Here is a 21,056-nt window from a genome sequence, read left to right as displayed (position 1 = left end):
TATCCAGAGCGACTTACAGTAAGTACAGGGACATTCCCACCGAGGCAAGTAGGGTGAAGTGCCTTGCCCAAGGACACAACGTCATTTGGCACGGACGGGAATCGAACTAACAGACCAGTAACTTGGATGTCATTGGCCTATGTTCGGCATAAACTGACCAATTTTGTAGCCTATAACTTAACCCTTGTGTTATCTTCGGGTCATTCTGACCCATCAGTTATTGTGACCCACCTTCGTATTGCGACAAATTTACCTCATACAAAAACAAAGTGAAGCATTTTCTTTTAACTGTCGGGCTGTCTCAGACCCCCCACATTGCAAAGGTTAAAAGAAAATTATTTTTATTTGTTTTTGTATTGGGTAAAATTGGGTAAACACAACGATGGTTCGTTATGAACCATTGGGTCATGTGACCCGAAGGCAGCACGAGGGTTAATCTGTAAACCAAGTGTGTCAGGGAGTGCTTCAACATTATTTAAAGTTGTTCTTAGGATTGTGTTCCAGGAGTACACTCGCACGTTGGGTTCTCACTGTAGACTGAATAAGGCTGGCCACTGTAGACTGAATGCATCAGTGTTAAACTCACAGAAGGCTGGCCCTTTAAGAAGGCTTTACCGCACTTGGTGTTTTCAGCAGTGTGTCATTTTCACTATGGCGAGGAGATAAACAAATGGAAAGCAACGGGTTCCAGAGGTGAACACTTTCTTCCCTGTTGTGACGAACTACGCAAATAGGAGCAAATCTATTTTTTGATGATGGGCGTCCTATTAAATATTGAAAGCATGGATAAACGAATCCAGTGCTGTATGCTTTAAATTTCTCAAAAATTATTTACTAGTAACATTATAAGTAGCCTACCTCTCTTCTTGAAACCGGGTGATGCCAAGCAAGCTACCGACACTGCTGAACAAAGTAGACGACCTCGGTTAGTCGATCAGCCTATGGAGCGTATACTAAATCTTTCGCGGTTGTCATTATAGCCTTGTTTTCATCGGGAGCTCATAATTTAGACTTTTCATTGGAGTGCACTGAGTTCTGTTGGACGTCCAACATGTTAACGGGATCTAAAACCACGTTCAAAGTAAGGCAAATGGTTCCAGATATGAAGGTAGGTTTCCCTTTCCCAATGTTTCACGTAGAATATAAAATTATGAACCTCCTGCTTGGGGTGGAATAATATGAAACTAAACTGTAGTCAACCTAGGCTATGTCGTTTTGGACTTGGATGTGCACTATCTGTATTGAATACGGTGGTTACATTGCATAGAACTTAAGTGGAAGGGTTACAATTGAGCTACAATTGTTACATTTTATGGAAAATTTAGAATGGAGACCATATTGTCAGAAAAGATGCCTGTCTCAGATGAGCATCAAGTTTTCATTTGGCTATTTCTTTACGAAAAATGTAAGCACTATATTGCAATCAGCACTATGAGTTGCAGGATCACGATTCACCTCCTGCTTTAAACGAAATATTGTTCAGAGATTGCGTTAATAAGAGATTGATGTTTCTACCCAAACTATGATAATTATAGGCTTGCTAAACACGTCTTCGGTTCTGTAGAAACTCTTCAGCACCACACATGAGCCCTTACAAAACACATACCACTAAAGATAATATGACAGTTCCTGAAATAAAAGAGTAGCAGTTTTTGTATCAGATCATTATTTTTATTTTGGTCTTTACTCTATATTTTGGCAATTAAACAGTGATGCAACTGTGTTCCGCACCAGGAGGGACATTGCCTTTACAAGTGGTGCTTCTGTCTGTATAATTACACACAAACACACACACTCACTTAAGTCTTGCAATCTGCTCATTATTGTAGGCTAAGTGAGTTCTGAGGATTTGTTCTCAACACATTCAACATTCTCTACATGCACTCACCTGACAGTGAGCCATGAAAGAAAAGGACACCATTTCTAAAAGGTTCCTATGTACAAATGTATGGACAGACAAAGAGCAATACACATACAGTGTATATATATATGTATAATATATGTCCCTGTGTGTATCCCATTCTTCAGGATACCATGGTGCTCTCTTTGTGCTTATTACATCTTCCTCCTTGGTTATTTGGAGCCACCGCAGTCCGCAGGGGGAAACGTTACCAGATGTCTCATAACCCGCCCTCAGGCACAGCCTACAGTACATATAGAGTGGGGGCATGTGCACAACATCTGGCTGTTGCCATGGAGACAGCAGTTGGAGGCGCAGGAGTTTTGAATCTGATTATCTGAACATGAGGGCCTGTCTGGCCAAAAAAATCACAGCTCCCTCAACCCACTATCCATCTTCAAAGGAATTTGACTCCCATATAGGAAAGGCCAGGTCGGCACACACTAGCTAAATGCGAGAGTGTATGAATCGTCCCGTGTTGAAATGACAATGCAAGAGTTTTTTTTTGCAAATGCATTATGCATCTGAAATCATTCTCACAGTGATTTCAACTAGATGTTGCTATTGTTGCAGTTTTTTGCAAAATGTTTGCAAATTACAATGATAGCGGAAGCTAGAGCTGCCCTAATTGACAGTAGAATTACAGTTCAGGTAGTTAGTTAGTGTTATACCCCATGGAGGATATAATTCAGTTTGAGTAACGGACTGGTTGCATTCCCTTTTCCCTCTCTATTCCCTTGTGTTTTCATATCGTTCTACTTTCAGCTTGCTCAGAGTATAAGCACAATGCTCCCACAGAAGTGAAAATGTCAAATGGAGGCTCAGACTCAGTGTGGCTCCATTCAGTGTGGCTGGAGATCCAGGACTGATAGTAGAGGGTTAGAAAGGCACACACCCCCACACCCGGTCCCTCAGGACCCAGTCCTCAGTTCCTGAGGTGGCCTGAGCTTCCTACAGTCAAACAATGTGTCCTCTGATGACTAGACCAGAATTGTGGTTGTGAAAACGTCTGGATTGGTCTTCCATTTTTTGATTAGTAGCTTGTTTTTTTTGGTCCGTTGTTTTTGAATGTACTTGGTCATGTCTGTGGTTGCAGTAGTTTAACAATGAATGTTTAAGAATAGCTTTTTGACTAGAGTGAGTAATGGTGTCGTGGTGTTGTTACACAGTCTGAGTAAACAGTTATATGCTAAACTGAAAAGCTCTCTCTCTCAAACAAACACACACACACACACACTTATGCACACACAATAATCAGGAATTAATCATTTACCTTTGATCCACTGACAGCAATTGTGCATGTGGCCCTCTTTGTTGCAATTTTTTGTTGTTTATCGCCATTTTATTCAAGTCTTATACATTTGCTTGGATGGGATATTTGCTTCTTGGTTGTTTTATTTCTACTAGTTTGCCATAGGAAGTATAGTACACAGCCACACTGTCCTAACAGCATTAGAAAGGGCCCAATATTAAAGCACAGCCACAGGTCATGGCTAGACAGAAATCTGTTTTGTATTTCAGTCCATCTCTTGAAAAGAAATGTGTTTTAGTAGTCGCTTTAAAGAGGACAAGAAGCCCAGATAATGTCATTGTTTTCATTTTTACTGCCAGGAGCCACAGTTGCATATGGGACTGTTTACGAGTAAACAGACCTATTTGTTTGAGCTGCATTGTTTACAATGTAGCTCAAACAAACGGGCCACAATCTTCCCCAGCAATACACAGGCTCATACTGAAAACAATTCCCCCCATGGTAACTATCCGGTCCCAAATATGGACGCTTTTAAACCGGTATTTCTTGGTTATGCTTATTACAATTCTACAACATAAACGTTTTATCGTATTAGCCCGCCACGTTTACCCCTGCAAATTCCCCTAACTGTGATTTTGTGTATTTCATATGGAAGTCCAGGTATGTCTTCCAATGACGCACACACTCACACACACTCACACATGCTGACTGCAGACGTCTGGTCACAGTAGCAAGGGGAAGCCATGAGCAATGGAAACTGCAATAGGCCTTGGCTACTGGCCCTGAGGAGAAAGGGAAGGAGGGCAGGAGCGAGGGAGAGAGGCGGCACAGAGAAGTAGAAGTAGTGAAAGTGATAAAGTACATGCTGATGCCACACAATTAAACTGAAGTGGAAGAGTGTAAGCTCAGCAGAAAGAGACCCAGGAAATGTGGTTCTCTGGTCTCTGGGTGCAAACTGTCCACAGTCTTTTTGGTCATTGTTATCATTGACAGTGACAGCGGGTTTTTCATTCTGACCTGGAAATGTTCTAATTCTCTTTTAGATTCAGATGATGCCTTCTTCAAGTACCTGATATATCAATGATGTTCTACTTTGATGTTATGCCATCTTTCAAAATTTAAATATGTTCAGTAGATTTTGTGTCAAGTCCTTAAAACTCAAGGACAAGGTTTTGGAAGTCCCAAGTATGTTGCATGGAACAAGGAACTCTTCAGAGCAAAAAAAAATAACAAAATCAAAATAACCTTGGATGTACCAAAAAAGAACCAGGAATTTAGCTAGAGGAGTTTTAGTTAGAAACAAGGCATTGGTGTTGAACCTTAAGGAAAACAAGTCAGAAAATGGAAAAGTAAGAGTCTTCAAGCAGACTCCAAGAGGTTTAAGTTTTAGTGTTCCCTTCAATTTAAAATAGACTTGTTTTTAACAAGTCTTTTTTGTTGACTCAGGTCTTGGTGCTGAGATTCAGTGAATAAAATTTCTGAAACAAAAGCCTTTTCTATGCTGTTTTGGTAGAGCCACAGGACCTTTATCTTTTGTTTTTAAAGGGTGAAAGATTAGTGCAGACCCTGAATTACTCTACTCCAGCAGTTTGATTTGGTTGGTTATAGTTGGCTATAAAATGTTATTTCACTCTATAGAGAGACTCATATGAAGTGATTTTTGAAAATGCATTTGCCAGCTTTTGACTTGAGACAAAAGCTCATATATTTAGACCACAAGATACTGTAGCATTTGGATTCACTACAATACTCAGCTTTTACAGATTAGTTTTTCTTGGCACCAGTAGGCTATTGTATGATCAAAAGAGCGATATTAGGCATCATGTCTTCAAATGAAGTTTGAAGTGTAAAAATATATTTTATTGGTTTTGTAGACCTAATTTTTAATATTTTAGTTAACAATTTAGTTTTGGTTGTTAAATGGAAATATTCACAGGAAATATCACTAAACATATTTATGTTACTTTTGTTGCAATAAGATTTTCTTCTATGTTAGCTGATGCAACAGTAACATCAAACAGCATTCTCGTGTTAGCTAATACAGAATTGTTTTATGACTACACACTTTAAAACAAGGTTTGGAATGTTTTTACTATACAAACACTCCTTGAGTCAGCAGATTACCAATACTGACCAAACTGGTGTTGAGAAAGTACTTATCGTCAGGCTTTATAGCAAAAGGACACTTACTGACAGGGTGGTCAAAAGGCTGTGAAGTATTCTTAGACAAGAATATTTGACTATATCTGATAAAACCACAAGCTTTTTTCAGTCTTTTGTCCTTGCATACTGTGCAATTTTGTACAGTATGTGCTAGCTGGTTCTAGACTTTGTGGGTTTGTGAGACTGAGTAGTGCAGCTAGTAGAACCGATGATGGTACTATACTCTATCACATTATAGAGAACGCCAAAAGGAAACAAAACATGGAAACTAAAGCAGATGGAACATCTTGTGGTTGATGTCGTCTTTTAGTAAGAGCATGAATGAGAAGCACACATGCTAAATTACCTACCACAGCTGCCAGTTCAATACAATATGTAGGCCTACTCTAACAACATGAAGGTATATTAAAGGTATTCAACTTGTTTTGGAACCAAATTTACTCCATCTGGTAGAATACCACCAGTCATTACTTATTGTAGCGTCCACAGAGAGACTAAGCCTACCTAGCCTTCCTAGCACCAGGGACAGCAGCCAACAGACATGAGTGGCCGACCCGAGGGGAGCCAAGCTCCCCGGAAGACTTGTCTTTTTTGTTTGAACATTGACTTTCTTTTGTGAATTAAACACACTTGAGCGCTACTGGCCGTTCTCTGTCTCTGAGTCTCCAGTAGTGTAGGCTTCACAGCATGTCTCTCTGTGGTTGCTACGTTATATGTATCATCCATACTGTTGTGTTAAAAAGTGACAGTTTTCCCTGTAGTTTCTGAAGTGATGTCTAGGATGGAAGAAGTGTGTACGATCACAACACCTGCTTTTTCCTCTGCAGGAGAGGATGCTGAGTCAGAGTGGTCTTAATACTCGGGGTCGAGATATGTTTGGTCTACGCTGCCTACCAGGTAAGACACACACACACACACTTTTAAATGTGAGAGGTGGTGAGGAGGGTTATCATTTAATACTTGGTTGCTTGTATGTCAGAAAATACAATCTTTGTCTGACATGATCCACAGAAATGTGTGTGTGATGAATTGTCCAAGTCAATTCTGCTGTTCCCAAACCACAGTATGTTACTTTGAGAAACAAGGACTCGCAATCTCACTGGCCCCCTCATGGTTGGACTAATTGATCCAGAGTCAGATATTTTTCACACACCATTTGTTCTAAGGTCAGGGCAAGTTAACATAGATAGCATAGACTTTTTGTTGGCTCTGTAATCAATAACTGTACTTTTGGGTTTGAAATTTGATTACTGCTATCATTGGTTACATTGTCAGTGAAAACGAAAAAGCCAGTTTGTGTTGTAACAGTATCTATTTCAACAGCTTTGACCTTAAGACTAAAGAAAACCTATAATGTTCTATCGTCTTAGTTCTCAGGTCAGCCTCAACAGACAAAGCTACAAATCAAGAAAAGCCATTGACAGCTGTTACATGCACACACACCTTAAATGGGAGGACTAGATAGTAAAAGTTCTCCAGATGTGTATGAAAATACCTTTGAGTAAAAGCAACAGTCTGTACAGTCCCATATTACTTTATTAATCCCACAGTAGCAGAGTACACAGGTAAAACAAAAAAAAGCTAACATCCGTCCGTCCAAATAGTTTTGAATCGAAACGTATCTCTTACTAGTTTTTACATTCAGCTTCCAATAGATAGACGGATGCACTGCCGAAAGAAGCTAGCCTATGCGCTGCTAATCTGTAGCATGTGTGAGAACAGTGTGGCAGTGTGCTGGGGAGTGCAGCGCTGCTGCTGGCCACTGCCGGGCCTAGTCGTAAGCACTGTGTCAGCAGTACGCAGCGCCAGGAGCTTTACACAGGAATGTTGCTGTCCGGGGGCTTGCTGATGCCAAGCTAATCTTTAACATTTCATATCAGCAGCTATTCACAGCGTTCTCCGTGGGACTCGGGTGCGTGTTTGTGTTCGGGAGGGAGTGTTTGGGTGTGAAGGGGAGTGTGTGCCCTTGTCCCTTTCACTTTCCGCTGACTTCCACTGTATACTGTTGACCTGTACCAGTCTAATTAGTGTCTGAAGCTGCTTGTAAAATAGTTCCCAGCCTTACACTGTATCTTGTTGATGAGTACAGCTGGCCCATTGAGTTGTTTTGGTTGTAGTGTCACTGTCAAAAACAGTTTTGCTCTATTTCTCTTCCTCACAAGCTCTCAGTATTTCCCCCACGTCTTTATCTCTCTTTTGTGACTATCTGTCTCTCTTTCTCTCGCTCTCTTTCTTTCTATTTCTCTCTCTCTGTTCCTGTTCTCTTTCTCCATCCAGTTCTCCTGACACATTTGAGCACACACGCACACACACCTGCAGGCTGCATCTCCTAAACACACACCTACAGTCAGAATGCTACCCGTTCCCCGGGCGTATACCGCACCAGATCGGCACCCGCTACATTCTCAGATGACACCCGGACACAGGACAGTCGAAACCAAATCGGGCCCTGGGAGGTGAATGGGTCAGGCTAGCACAAATAGCAAACAGGCGGGTAGATAGATGGATAGATCGTGTACCTTTTGAATGTGAGGGGCCCTATACGGTCGATCAAGAAACAATGCCAAAGGGAGAGGACCCTCCTCGGAGCCAACACACTGTCCCCTTTGTCTTCGCTCTTATGTTTCACCGGATTTGGAGGTTGTCAATCATGCGATAGTGATGGTTAGCCTTGTTGAGTGGTTGACAAGGAAAGAGGAGGTTCAGTTTGTCAATAAAGTTTCCGTTTTGAATATTAAAGTAGTGTCTGATTGTTACTTGCAGTCCGTTTCTTGCATTGATCTTAATTTGAAGAGGGCTGATGTATTGAAGTGCCGTAGAAATGTACATTATTGCCCAGATGATAGTCATTGGCTGAGTGCACCCGGCACTGTGTGTGTTCCGAGTTCATGAGTCGATCAAACTTAACCCCCAATGGTTAGCTAACAGCCAGAAGCATCAATTCTTCATGCACACTGGATTGAAATGAAGACCATTTGGAGCAAAATAAATGTAAAGATAATTTAGGCAGATGGTTCATATAAAATTCAGCTGTGTTGGTTTGTATCTCAGGGTGTTTTATCGTCCTATTCCAAACAGAAACTACAGCGACGCTTCACATTAAGGATATACTAACTACCATGAAACTACATATAAATACCTATAGTATAAACATTGTATGTACAAGATAGATATGTATTTAAATTATATATGTAAGCGGATAGTTTCTCACAAAAGTGTGAGAAGGCACAGTATGGGGGAGGGGTGGTCTGGGCAGTTGAAGGTTGTTACCAAAACAAAATCAATGTTATCATCCACTTAACCCTGGAAAGCCCAACCTCCCCCATACCAAGTTTCACTTGTGCAATAACCGCTTAGCTGTAATAAATGGGAAGTACAATGTTGTTACTATATGTATTGCTCTGTGGTTATAGGGTAGCTAATGTAACCTTAATGTAAAGTGTTCCCTGTCCAGTGAGTGAGCCGGTTTGTTTTGTGAATGTGTGGTATCGTAGTTCCATTCAGTTGTGCGATTGTCAGTCAGTATGGTATTCTGTGTTTGTGTATGTCAAAGAGTGAAATTGGCTTTTGAAACTGAGTTTGTATGCCTTTCAAGGGGGAAAGGGGGGAGGGTTCAAAGGTCAAAGTTCAGTAAAGATAGCTTAAAACTATTTAAAACCACATAATGACCGGTCTAGTTCAGTAAACACCTTCAGTGGGAGAGGCACTTCCCATGCTGTATTAACTACCTGCAGACTCTAAAGAACTCTCTCAATGAACGCAAAGAACTCCAGAAACGTAGTTGACTTCCTGTCCCTTGCCTCACATCTGTAGACCATGATGTCTTAGGAATGTTTTCAGCCCTGTTGCACCCCGGGGAGGCATAAAATGGAGCAGCGATTCCTACTGAGACCAATTGTCCTCAGAGAAATGAGCACTCCTCGAAAACAAGGACTTATTTGTGCCAACTTTACCGTCTTTAGAGCTACGAGGTATGGTTTAAATCTCACGATAAGACCAGTGCATGAGGAACTTGCAGAGAGCTAAGGTTCTTTGATCCAATACTTTGAGAAGGAACTTAGTGTAAACATACAATATTTCTGAGGAACTCTTTGAAGATGTCTTTGTAGCTTTTCCAAAGCTTAATCGGCTTTCTCTTTCTAAAGCGTAGGAACAGTATTGGTGTGTTAGTTGCTGTGAGAGAACCAATAATTTAGTTTCTATGTTCAGAAAAACATGCTGTTAATCAGGGTATACATTTTTCTTTATGCAAGGGTTGATAACAAATATTTTGATTATATGTACTTTGTAAGACACTGCAGCATTTCTGGTTTACTTTGTTATTTTGAGTAGGAAAAATGTCAGTCCCTCACAAAACCTTCATTGGTTCTTAAAGTGCGAATCAAAACACTCCTCTCACAACGTTGGCCAAGCCCTTCCCTTTTTAGAGACAAAGCGGCCATTTTTCCCCCAACTCTACCCTTGAGTATGTTGCCATGGCAACACACATCTAGACGGCAATTGCTTTGTTGCAGTAGAGCCTTTGTGTGTGTGTGTGTGTGTTCGTATGAAAGTGTGAATGTTTATAGGGGAAAATGGTTGTTTTTAAAAGCATGTTAAGGAATTTTTAATTGTGTAGCTTATTCCCACACTCAAAGAAAACAGATGTTCTTTATCTGACCTAAACAAAGAAAACAATAGTAATTATAAAGGCATCTTATTTTAAAATATTTATAGAATGTATAACTGACTCTAATGCATTATGGAATAGCAAGGATAATCTTTTAAAATATATTTTCAATCCGTGTTCTTTTTATAGTAAGTCAAAATCCTCAATGTATTACAGGTGTGTGGAAAGGCCTTCAGATGCTGGAACGCCTCTCCTCCTCCTGTCTAAATTCCAATAAAATTCCATGCTGTGTTAACACACACTGTAACACACCATGCAAACAGTAAACTCCATACTGAACCTATGAACCGTTGCGTTTGAAGGATCCATTTACACACACACTGTAAACCGTAAACTTCTCAACGGAACCGTTGAACCTTCTCTGTGTGTGTCCCCCAGGAGAGTGTGTCCTCCAGCGGGCAGTGCTGGTGAGGAAGAAGCTGACGCCCAGGGAAGGGGGTGGCTGGTTGGCAGGCACGCTCTTTTGTACCCACTTTAGGGTGGCGTTTGTACCCCAGGATGGTCCCAAACCTGACGTGAGTGGCTTTACTGACACATTTTTGTAAGGTTCTATGTGTGCTTGTGTACATGTATAACGTCCTGGTGTGTGTGTGTGTGTGCTTTCGAGTACACAAATCATTTTACAGTACCTAAAAACTTTGACCTACTTTTACTAGGACAACGCAGACCCAGTGCTTCTGGGAGATCACGATGTGGCTTTGGCCTCCATAGATAAAGTTGTAGCTGGTAAGATACTCTTAGGCCTCTTCAATTTTCTGAACTGTTCGTAGCAGATTGCTGTTCGATCCCATTAACCGCGTGAGTGTGTCTTTGTCTGCAGTGGGCCCATCCAGAACCAAACTTGTGACTCCAAACTCCTCACTAAAGTTCACACCGGAAGAGCTGGTGTTGTATTGTAGGGACCTTCGAGTCCTCTGCTTCCTGTTCGACCGCCTTACCCCCGACACACAGGCTATAGAGGTGCGTGCGCCGTTTAGTCTGTTTACAGGTTGATCTCTGCGTGTATGTGTGTGTTTTGTGTATGCTGAGGTTCTGATTTGGGGTTCATATAACACATAGCTGGCAATTAGCATGAAATTACAGAGATCCAGCTGATCTGTCTGGTGATCTGAGTCTGGGTCATTGATATGAGACAGGGTCTCCATTCTGAAAGCTGATGCACTTACTCAGGCTGAGAAGCTGTATGACTTGTTTGGCTGCTCCTCAGATAACCTACACCATTGCCAAGACCTACCAGCCTACAAAGCCAGGGACAGTCCTCTCCTTCCAGAATGCTGCCCTGGGGAGTGTTGGTGAGTCTCTCTTCCGCACGTGCCAACACACTTTTTAGCTTTCTAACTTGAACTGATTAGCTGCGCAATAATTTGAGTGGACGAAAATGTAAACAGTTCTGAGAAATGTCACGAGTATGGTGTAGACGTCCTCACAAGCCACCAACACACACATTACGCATGCGCGTAGGACATTTTGTGATAAAAAAATCCATGGGACCAAAAACATTTGAGGTGTGCTGGCTAGCTTTGATAAAGATCTCAAGATATCCAACCTGACTTCTCTTCTCTTCAAAATAGGAAAACATACTCAGACTGAGTCATAATGGAAGCTTAACGACCCCCTTGCATCAAAAAGTGCAACCAGATGTTTGAAAGTTTTATTTTAAGGGTTTATAATATCCAGCCCCGAGTATAATTGGGTATTGTGACATTTAGTAATAACAACTACAGTACATTCATTAACTTAAAGTTGTAGACACTTCAACCCCACCCTTTGAAATGCCACTACGGTACCCTTTTAACCATTTCCTCTCCTATAAAAAAACATATACAGTTTCACATAGTTAATCGTTTACAGAAACTTGATACATCTGTACTATACTGTATACACTGCCATACTGACAATACAGTATGTTAGGCCAACCAGGACACAGATGCCAGTCAGCCAGATGAATAATGTAAAGCCAGCTGAAACATGTCACCAGTCCACCCCTGCTGAACCTTGTCAAAGGTTCAGATGTGGTCAGTGTGCAGTCAGCGCCATAGGCATCGCTCTGCTGACTGTACAACCACGAACGCTCAATCTTTTGATCTGTTGTGAGATTTACTGTCAGGGCAAGTACAGGATGACACCTTGGTAACATTTTATCTTAAATGCTCTTGTATTATTGTAACCTCATTGTAATACCTGTAGTGACAACATTAATTACACACTAACAGTAATTACCTAGTTATTATGGTTTGGCGGTAGAAGGGTGTTTCACAAGTAAACATATAGGGGAAAGGAGGCGTTTTAGATTTTTTTTTTATTTTTTTTTATTATTATTGTCAAATAATATAAGGCACTGAAGTCTTATCCAGTTCCCCTTCTTTTTGTGTTTTTGTTTCCCATGCTAGATCTTAATTCATCAACTTGCTATTTTATTCTATTTGGACTTACACTTTTTAAATATGCCCACACATGTCTCCTCCTCTAGAGATGAAGCAGTTTCTAAGCAACCGCAGGCGCGACGCCTCCATGAACTGGTTTGAGTGTTCGTCTGACTGGGAGCAGGAGCTGGAGAGAACTGGGGCCTGTGGCTGGAGGGTCAGCTCCGTCAACGACCGCTTTGAGATGTCCACCAGGTATAGAGACAACCACATTCGAAACTCTTTACTTTGTTTGTCATGGTGTTGTCTTCAAAACACACAAAACCTTAGGTGTAGTTATGATGAATAAACCATCTACCAAGCAGTAAATGTTTTTCTCAAGGACCTTCCAATGCTGAATTAGCAAGCCTAGGTCATTAGACAGATTTAACTCACTGACAATCTTTTCTCAATTTTCCCTTCAGTCTGCCAAGGTTTAACATAGTGCCTCAGAAGGTTCTAGACACTGAGCTAAAGAAGACCTTTGCACACTTCAACGAGGGACGCATACCTGTGAGTTCCATCAATTTCCCCCAAAATTCAACCATCCACTTTCAACAAATCACATGCTTCAATAAATGGTCTTAAGTGCTCATTTATATCTCCAAACAAGTGTTAAAAAATTATATTCGGTCGTGAATGTGGACTGTGGGCATACTGTGTTTCAGCGCTGGTGTTGGCGCCACCCTCGGGGAAGCGACCTGCTACGGATGGCCAGCTTCCAGAACAACATCTATCACGAGAAGGATGATATCAGGTCCTGTCGTTTGTACCTCTTCAGTTGCAATCAGAGACTGTTCAAGCATTGCTAAATTGTTGTCCTGTCTGTGACAAAAAAAAAGTTAGATGTTTGAACACTATTCCCTTTGTCTCCTCCGTGCAGGAACCTGGAGTTGATCCTGTTCGGTGGACAGTCTCTGTGTGTGGTGGTGGAGCTGGGTGAAGAGATGCCTTCACCTGCAGACATCCAGCTGTCTCACACTCGCTTGCGTGCCCTGTGTCTGGGAGGTCAGTGGCACGCTTGAAATCTGCCCACACATATTTCACATTATGAAAATAGCATTATTAAAATCTTTCAAATGGGTTTTCTCCAGCTTGCCACAATGTGTGAGGCAAGCTAAAACAAGTCTCACTCCAGTGTTTAACTCATCCTGTCAAGTCCATAAAAATCATTTGTCTTCATGCCACCAGTTAAACATTAGACTAAAGGGTTGAGTAAAAAAACAAAAACAATAGCTGAACTGTTCTCTGTCCAGCCTTGTGCTTTGTCCTTATCTGTTCATAAAATCCCGGTGCATTAGCAGCGGCCTTAACCCTGAGTGTTAGGTGACAGGCAGTGTTTATGGACGACGTAAACAGGTGTTCATCTAATTACATGTATTTTCAATTACAATGCTACTGACACAGAGACAAGAGAGAGGCTGGATGTGAACCTTTAACAGCTTTACACTCTTAACACAGACAGGAATCTGTGATTAGGTTGTAGTAAGACAGGTCAAAATGTGAATGACTTATTACAACATACAAAAGTAATCATTAAGAAATGTTCCCTAATGACTCCATCGCACACTTTCTAAAAAATCTGAAATCAGAATGTTTGAATTAAGGATGTGGAATGTGGTTTTGGGGTGAAAGGGGGATGTTTTGAACGACTCTTCTCCCATACTTTGACAGTTCAAAACAAGCGTTGACAGATGGTTTTATTGTGGTTGTGTGTAGCTTCGCACAGCACATTCCATAGCTGGTTAATACCCTTTGTAGAACAAAGGCCACAGTCGGTCCCACTGCTGTCCGTCAAATTTACAAGACAGTCCTCTTCCTGGCTCCCACTCTCTCACACACATACAAACAGGAAGAACACAGAACACACACCATCCATTGTCATAACCAACATCACATCAACACCACAGCAAAAGTAGGAGAATACACTATATGTTTTACAACTCCCAAATCTATTACAATTGTAAAGATACATTAATCTTATTTTCAGGAAGGTTAATATTTTTACATTTCAAGACAGTATACTTTGAAGCGAGCAGGTAGAACTGCATTTCTACAGAAAATGGCTGTCTAATTGAGCTGTCTCTTTTTTTTGTGGTGCTTCTTAAGACATCTCCACATCTGTGTCTGTGCCTGATGACAAATGGCTGTCTACCCTGGAGAGCACTCATTGGCTGGACTACACCAGGTAACTGTGGCTGATTGATTGGTCTGGAGTCTGGCCAATCATCCATAGTGAATGCCACAAGCCTCCATTGATTTGATTGATGTTGAATGTCGCTCCGCCTGTAGTCTGAATATAATTATTCAGACTACCTTGATGTCCGATCTCTTACAGATTAATCTGTGTCTATGACACCTGCATATTATTCACTTCATAGTAATCTTAATACATGTACATGAATATTAAGAAATGGTAAAAGAAATACATAACTGTACCATTGATGCAGTTAAAGGCTTAAACATGTAGACACTGAATGCAGTCTAGTGTATTCGGTGTTTAGGAAGAACAGGAGTAATATAACCCATTAATGGTGTTAACATAAACTCTATTGTCATTCTCTCTTTCTCCATCTCTGTCCCTCCCCTCTTCCTCTCCTCCCAGGTGCTGTCTGAGGAAAGCAGCCGAGGTGGCCTGCCTGCTCCGAGGCGGTCACCTGACCGTGGTGCTGCAAGGTAGGTGTCACGTGATGTGTCGGGGGCCATCTCAGATTATTCAACCCATTCATTATTCACATCCTTCTCCTCATTAAAAGCGTATTAGGGCTTACCCTGAAGGAGTCTCATACCAGTGCTCTCCTATACACCTACAGCACTTTCTAGGACACTGTTACAACCGCTTGCATTGTTGTGGTTGTGTGATGCTGATGTAGTACATGAGGGGGGGGGGGTTCAAGCAGTTGTGGCTTACTGTACTGAAATGATGGAAAACACCTTCGCTAATTCAGAGTATGTCTGGAATGCTGGTTGCTTGTCCTTCGTGAGCTATTGTTGTTCCAAACACGGCAACAATGTGTGGTTGCATTTGTTTGCCAAAAAAAACGACTTTCTCCCAAGCATAAGATGTCCTTAGGAAAGAACAATGTTGCCTACGTAGTGTAAGAATTACTAATCTTCTTTTTAAATTATGACTTCAGTTGTTTAGTATTTGCTGTCAACAATTTAGTGAGCATATGTCTGTCTACATACTCAAACAAAAGAAGATGTTTGAGACGTATTTATTGCGTTACTGAAATGATGAAATGACAGCTGGTAGCTACTTCCCTTTGATATTGTTATTGCAGTTGAAGGCCTTTTCAGTCAGGCCCAGCCTGGTCCTGCCTTTTCCTTCTTGTTTTGAAATACGCTTAACTTGGATGTTGGACTTGGATAGTATACGTATTTTATCATACACTTGGGTGTATTCCTAAGAATGAATAATAACAATAGCAATTAAAATGTATTCATTAAGCAGGCGCCTTTCTCCAAAGCAATACACAGGATAGATTTTTTTATTTTATTTGATCACCCATAAAAACTGCATTCTACAGACTCGCATACTGGCTTTAAGCAGCAACAGCAACTCCATGCTGGGTATGGTAAACACACATCCAAACCCCATGCTGCCGCCACATGTGAATTGACTGCTGACAGTCTGTTTTCTATGCTGTTGTTGTCTGTGTACAGAGGCGGAGGACCGGGACATGAACTGTGTGGTGTCCAGCCTGGTGCAGGTGATGTGCGACCCCCACAGCAGGACCAGGGCAGGCTTCCAGGGCCTGGTGCAGAAGGAGTGGGTCATGGCCGGACATCGTTTTTACAGCCGCATCAACTACAACCGGGACAGCGACAAGGAAGAGGTTGCTGAGAAAAGTCCATGTTTTCAATGGCTGTTATTTGAATGAATAACATTTTTGGAATTCTAATTCTCTTTCCGCCCTTCACCAGGCTCCAGTTTTCCTGCTATTTTTGGACTGTGTGTGGCAGCTGTGGTCTCAGTACCCCTCCCGCTTCCAGCTGACCAGTGACTTCTTGCTGGCCCTCCACGACAGCGTCCACCTGCCCCTCTTTAGCAGCTTCCTGGCCAACTGCCAGAGGGAGAGGTGCAAACGCACCCAGGTAGTCTAGCGAGTCCCTGCAAATCTGTTCGTCACAAATCTGAGTTTTATACATTCACATGTATTTTGGGGTGTGATGGGAAATTTGAAGACCTGGAATTTCGTACAGACCAGTAAAGATTTTTCAGTAGTAAATGTCTCAAACCTATGAATCAAAAATTCCCAAATAATTCCCTTCTCTTTTTTTAAATTGTATTTCTCCACTCCGCCTTCAAAGAACCTATCCCAGAGTTACACCCTCGTCAATGGCTGGAGAGACGTGCTTCCCAGAGGCTCTTCCCAGGAGACCTCAGACCCCCCTCTGCCCCCCGTGTGGGACTGGGGCCTTCAGTACAGCAGCCAAAGGCGGGCACGCTTCACCCAGCCTGGGTCCCCACCCGCACCGCCCCCGCCCATACTGAATGGCAACCTTAACACCAACCCAGATGCACACAGGGTAGGGATGGAATAGAACGATTTAGAATGCATCCTGATTCTCAGAAATCCAAGCTACTTGACCCTTAGTCCCTGGTTCACACTATTGCACATTAGTCATCGTATGTCTCATATCCGTTGGAAATGAGCCTTAGCAGCTCTTAAGATAGAAGTTGTATGGATTGTCTTAAACAGAAATGTCTATAAGGTGAGGTTTTTCAAACTCTCAAAAGTATAACCTTCCGGCATATACGGCTTTTAAAACTTGAGCATGTCATAGACTTTTTTCCCCTACACAATTGGCTTGCTTAAAATCTCACTGAACGTGTGCACCTTGAATTACTGCACCCCCTTCTGGTAGACACCCAGTACCGCAATGTGTTAATAATAGACAAAACACGAGCATGCTGCCTCAAACACTGCCATGCCAAAGTGGTGCCAAGTCACTGATACATTCTTTTGCTCTCTCCCTCCGGTCCTACACCCTCTCTCCCCCTCTCATTCTTTCTCCCTCCCCATTTCTCCCTCAGCTCGGTGACACCATCCCAGGCTCTGTGTTCCAGCTCTCCAGAGGCTCCTTCTCCTGTCCTGCCAACCTGCTTCCCTGGCGTAGTGGAGGCGGCTCAGGTGTTTACCGGAAGAGCCACCGAAGAGCCCCCTCCTCTGAGAACCTGCCTGGCCTGGAGAGGCTGCTGAAGGCTTGGGCCCTCACAGAGTTCTCCCACAGTCTCCCCAGCACCATCACCACCGGGCCCCTGGACCCATTTGAGCCCCTGCTGCCTCTGCTCCTCGGACCCTGTGTTGGGGTGTGGAGAGACTGCTACCTCCGAGGGGCACTTCATGCACAGGTCCATTTTCTCTCTATGTTGTTGGGTTCCAAACATTTCAATAGAGAAGAAGTGTGTGCTGTTGGATGGGCCTTGTCTTTCTGCAGTGTTCTGAATAATAGCTTCAAGGCCTGTTGAAATAAAAATAGATAGCTATTGTGTTTTATAGCACTGATTATAAAGCAGGCTCTTATGAAACCAATGATTGGCATTTATTCATGTTTATCATGCTTAAAAAGCTTTGTGTCCCACAAAGCCTTGAAGTCTTGTTACCATGGTGATTTTGGTGTTTTCGTTATTTTGTTGAGAACCGAGTTCAATGGTAGCTGAAAGACAGAATAGAACAATAATGGGTTTCATAAAAACTGATTGCATGCATGTTTCCTTGCTAGACTTGAAACTATACTAACTGAAGTCATTGATTAATTTGTGGATGGATGAATTTACTCAAATCCCACCCTACTGTGTAATTCCCAGGCATTCTCCCACCCTATCTCTTCCAACACACATCACCCTGTAGAGCAGCTGGCCTGGGAGGTACAGCAACTCCAAGACAAGCTAACATTAGCCTCCACCGCCGGGGAGAACCAACCTCATAAGAGACCAGAGCCCCGAAGGACAGATACCAACCTCAACCAGAACACCAACAACGGCACATTCCTTTTTCCAGCCTCAAGACCGCCGGGCCCAGCCACGACCAGACCAGTGCCCCCAACTTCCAACCACCAGACCAGGGGGCCTCCTCCCTCCACGGCCCCACAGTTGAGGCCTGGTCACAGGGAGAGCAGCCACAAGCACACCTTCCTCTTTGGTCAACCCTCAGACGCTCGCCCAGACCAACGCTACTTTCCTGCACCTAATAATGCCAAGTTTCCCAAGAGCAATGGATCTTCACTTGGTTCTTGAGCTCCCCTCATCTGTTAGCACCTATAGTCCTATCCCAGTCTCACGCATTTCTATTGGCTGTGAACTGTTATTAGCTCGTTCACAGGAACACCCTGAAACTCACGACCCCCTTCCCTCGACACTGAAGATGTGATTTCTCTGCCTGTCACAGCATAGTGAAGTGACTGTTAGGTGAAGAAGATCAGGGTGTCTGTTTTAGGCAGGGAGGATGACAGCAGTTGTAAGGCAGTGTTTAGCTCAAAGCACAAGACAACATTTTCCAGTTTTTGTTCAACTGTTGGCTACTGAATAATGTAGTTACTATTTTCATGAGAAATGTTTTGAAATGCAAGCTACAACCCAAAATAAAGCCACAGAAAGTACAAACAGAAACCATAATAATTTGTTTAAAGGCCATGTGAATTAGCTTTTGATAAAAAATCCAGATTTTTGACCAGATGGCTTAATAATGAAGTTTTGTTTTAGCATCAGAGGATACATTGACACATATGTCCAATACCAGTTCAACCCATAAGTGTTACAAAAAAGCTGATGGCCAAATGCTAAGAAGAGACATTGGTGTCACCCACAAACATTTTTAACTTGGCATTGTGTCCAGCAAATCTGATCTAGAATTTGGGGCATGAAAGCTATTTTGGTACTGCTCTCATATCCTTCTACTTGCATGTCTGCTAGAGGCCTAAATTCAGTTCTAACTGTTACAATGTATTAGCCGGTGTGTGTGTGTGTGTGTGTGTGTGTGGCACTATGTACACAATGACTGAGTTGGTATCCATGACTGATGAGGTGTGAACACAACTTACATTTCTAGATGTTCTATGTGGCATCTTTATTGAGTATTATGCAGAAAGTATTATTGACCTGTTTTGTTTATATGACTTTTGACAGTGTAATAATAAGGAAGAAAAAAGATTTTAAAATTGTTTGGACCAGGATATCTTTTTGTAAATCATGCTTGTATGATGGTTGATACTTATACTTACAGTATTTTTCATTTGGTACTGTTAGGAAACCGATTATCAGTAAGGGAATAATTATTGTCTTAAACTGTAAGAAAATAACATGTAATATACTTTCATCTTTTGTTCTGACCGCTAGTTTTATAATGCAAATACCATTTCGGTTTTTATTACAAACAGGAATCGGTACGAAGTCTTTTAGTCCAGGGAATTTTGTATTTTGCATTATATCATTACTACGCAGCAAATACATTGGCATCCCATAAGGTTGTGAAAATGCATCTTCATTTTAACACAGCTCATACATTTTTCTTATGCATGTACTTTTTTTGTACATGATAGCAGTGATTTTGCCTTGTTCTTCCATGGAAAAAACACAAGCTTACAACACCTTTACAAGTAGTGAGATACAAGAATACTTAGTTTATGATTCCAAAACTTTAGGTAAAACCTTCCTAGTTCAAGCATCCAATTACCACTTGTAGTCCAACGGTCTACATTATTGCAATACTTTAGTATGTATTAAATGTTCATTTGCCAGTTGTACATATTTTTTGTATCTGCATGCTTTTGTCTATAATATCTTTATTAATAAAGTGTATGATTTATTCTCAAGTCTCCAAACCCATCTTTATATTTGGTAAAAATAAACTTAGTTTCCATTTAAGAGACGCACCCTTACTGTCCATCTTTATTTTTTCTGCAAAATAAATATTTACATTAAGATTTAACAGCACTTTACACATAACATGGGAGTGTACAATATATCTTCTATCCGATAAAATCCATAATCTCCATGTACACGCACATGAAGAAACATCGAAATAAGTTTTTTTTTCTTTGTTTACTTTCACAACAAATGAATAGTTTTAAACGGTCTGACACAAACATCTAATAATATTTTATAGAAAAACATGATGGTATGGCATTTTCCTCTGAAGGTTTTCGCCCAAATAAGATCAAAATCAATACAAATTGTAAAGTTGCATGCATTTTCCACTATCTTCACTATTGCAATTAAAATGTTTATAGATTAACCAAACGAGAGAACTGAAACAGAACAAATAGCTGTTTGCTGCACTCAAATGTTATTGATCACAATTTAGCTGTATGAGAAACATATTATTATTTTCATAAACCTGAACTTGTTACACAAAAATTGGCGTATTTCTCCTCAGAGAAGGCTAATACATAGTCAGGACTTCGCTAGTAATAAAAGGTGACCTCAACACTACCCCCACCAACTCCCATGCTCCTTGACCACTTGCTGATGCTGCAGCATGCCAAAGGGGCCACAGAAGTACCCTGAAGAGGAAGGATCCAGTTCTCCTAGCTGACGGAGGGACTTGCACATGGGACAGGGGTAGTCGGAGAGGCCCTCTATGTCTTCAAAGGCCAGGTTGACTATCTGGTCAGTGCAGGGGTCGCAGTAGAGATGGCCACAGGATAGGCGCTTGAGACGGGCCT

At 41.7% G+C, this 21,056-nt stretch overlaps 1 protein-coding gene across 1 annotated transcript; it reads left to right on the top strand.

Annotated features, from left to right (window-relative positions):
- Nucleotides 1-848: 848 nt before the first annotated feature.
- mtmr11 (myotubularin related protein 11) lies at nt 849-20,257 on the top strand. Its single transcript, XM_067237570.1, has 17 exons — nt 849-1,108; nt 6,143-6,212; nt 10,363-10,499; nt 10,641-10,710; nt 10,805-10,944; nt 11,192-11,276; nt 12,455-12,602; nt 12,812-12,899; nt 13,055-13,143; nt 13,270-13,394; nt 14,496-14,574; nt 14,992-15,062; nt 16,053-16,225; nt 16,314-16,484; nt 16,701-16,919; nt 17,428-17,745; nt 18,202-20,257. The coding sequence occupies exons 1-17, from the start codon at nt 1,052-1,054 to the stop codon at nt 18,628-18,630; spliced, it is 2,469 nt and encodes an 822-aa protein (XP_067093671.1). The 5' UTR covers nt 849-1,051; the 3' UTR covers nt 18,631-20,257.
- Nucleotides 20,258-21,056: the final 799 nt, after the last annotated feature.

Source organism: Osmerus mordax, chromosome 6 (assembly GCF_038355195.1).
Source record: "Osmerus mordax isolate fOsmMor3 chromosome 6, fOsmMor3.pri, whole genome shotgun sequence".
In the NCBI taxonomy this organism is placed as follows: domain Eukaryota; kingdom Metazoa; phylum Chordata; class Actinopteri; order Osmeriformes; family Osmeridae; genus Osmerus; species Osmerus mordax.
The sequence above is the reverse complement of the archived record's forward strand: the minus strand, read 5'-3'. Positions and strand labels throughout refer to the sequence as shown.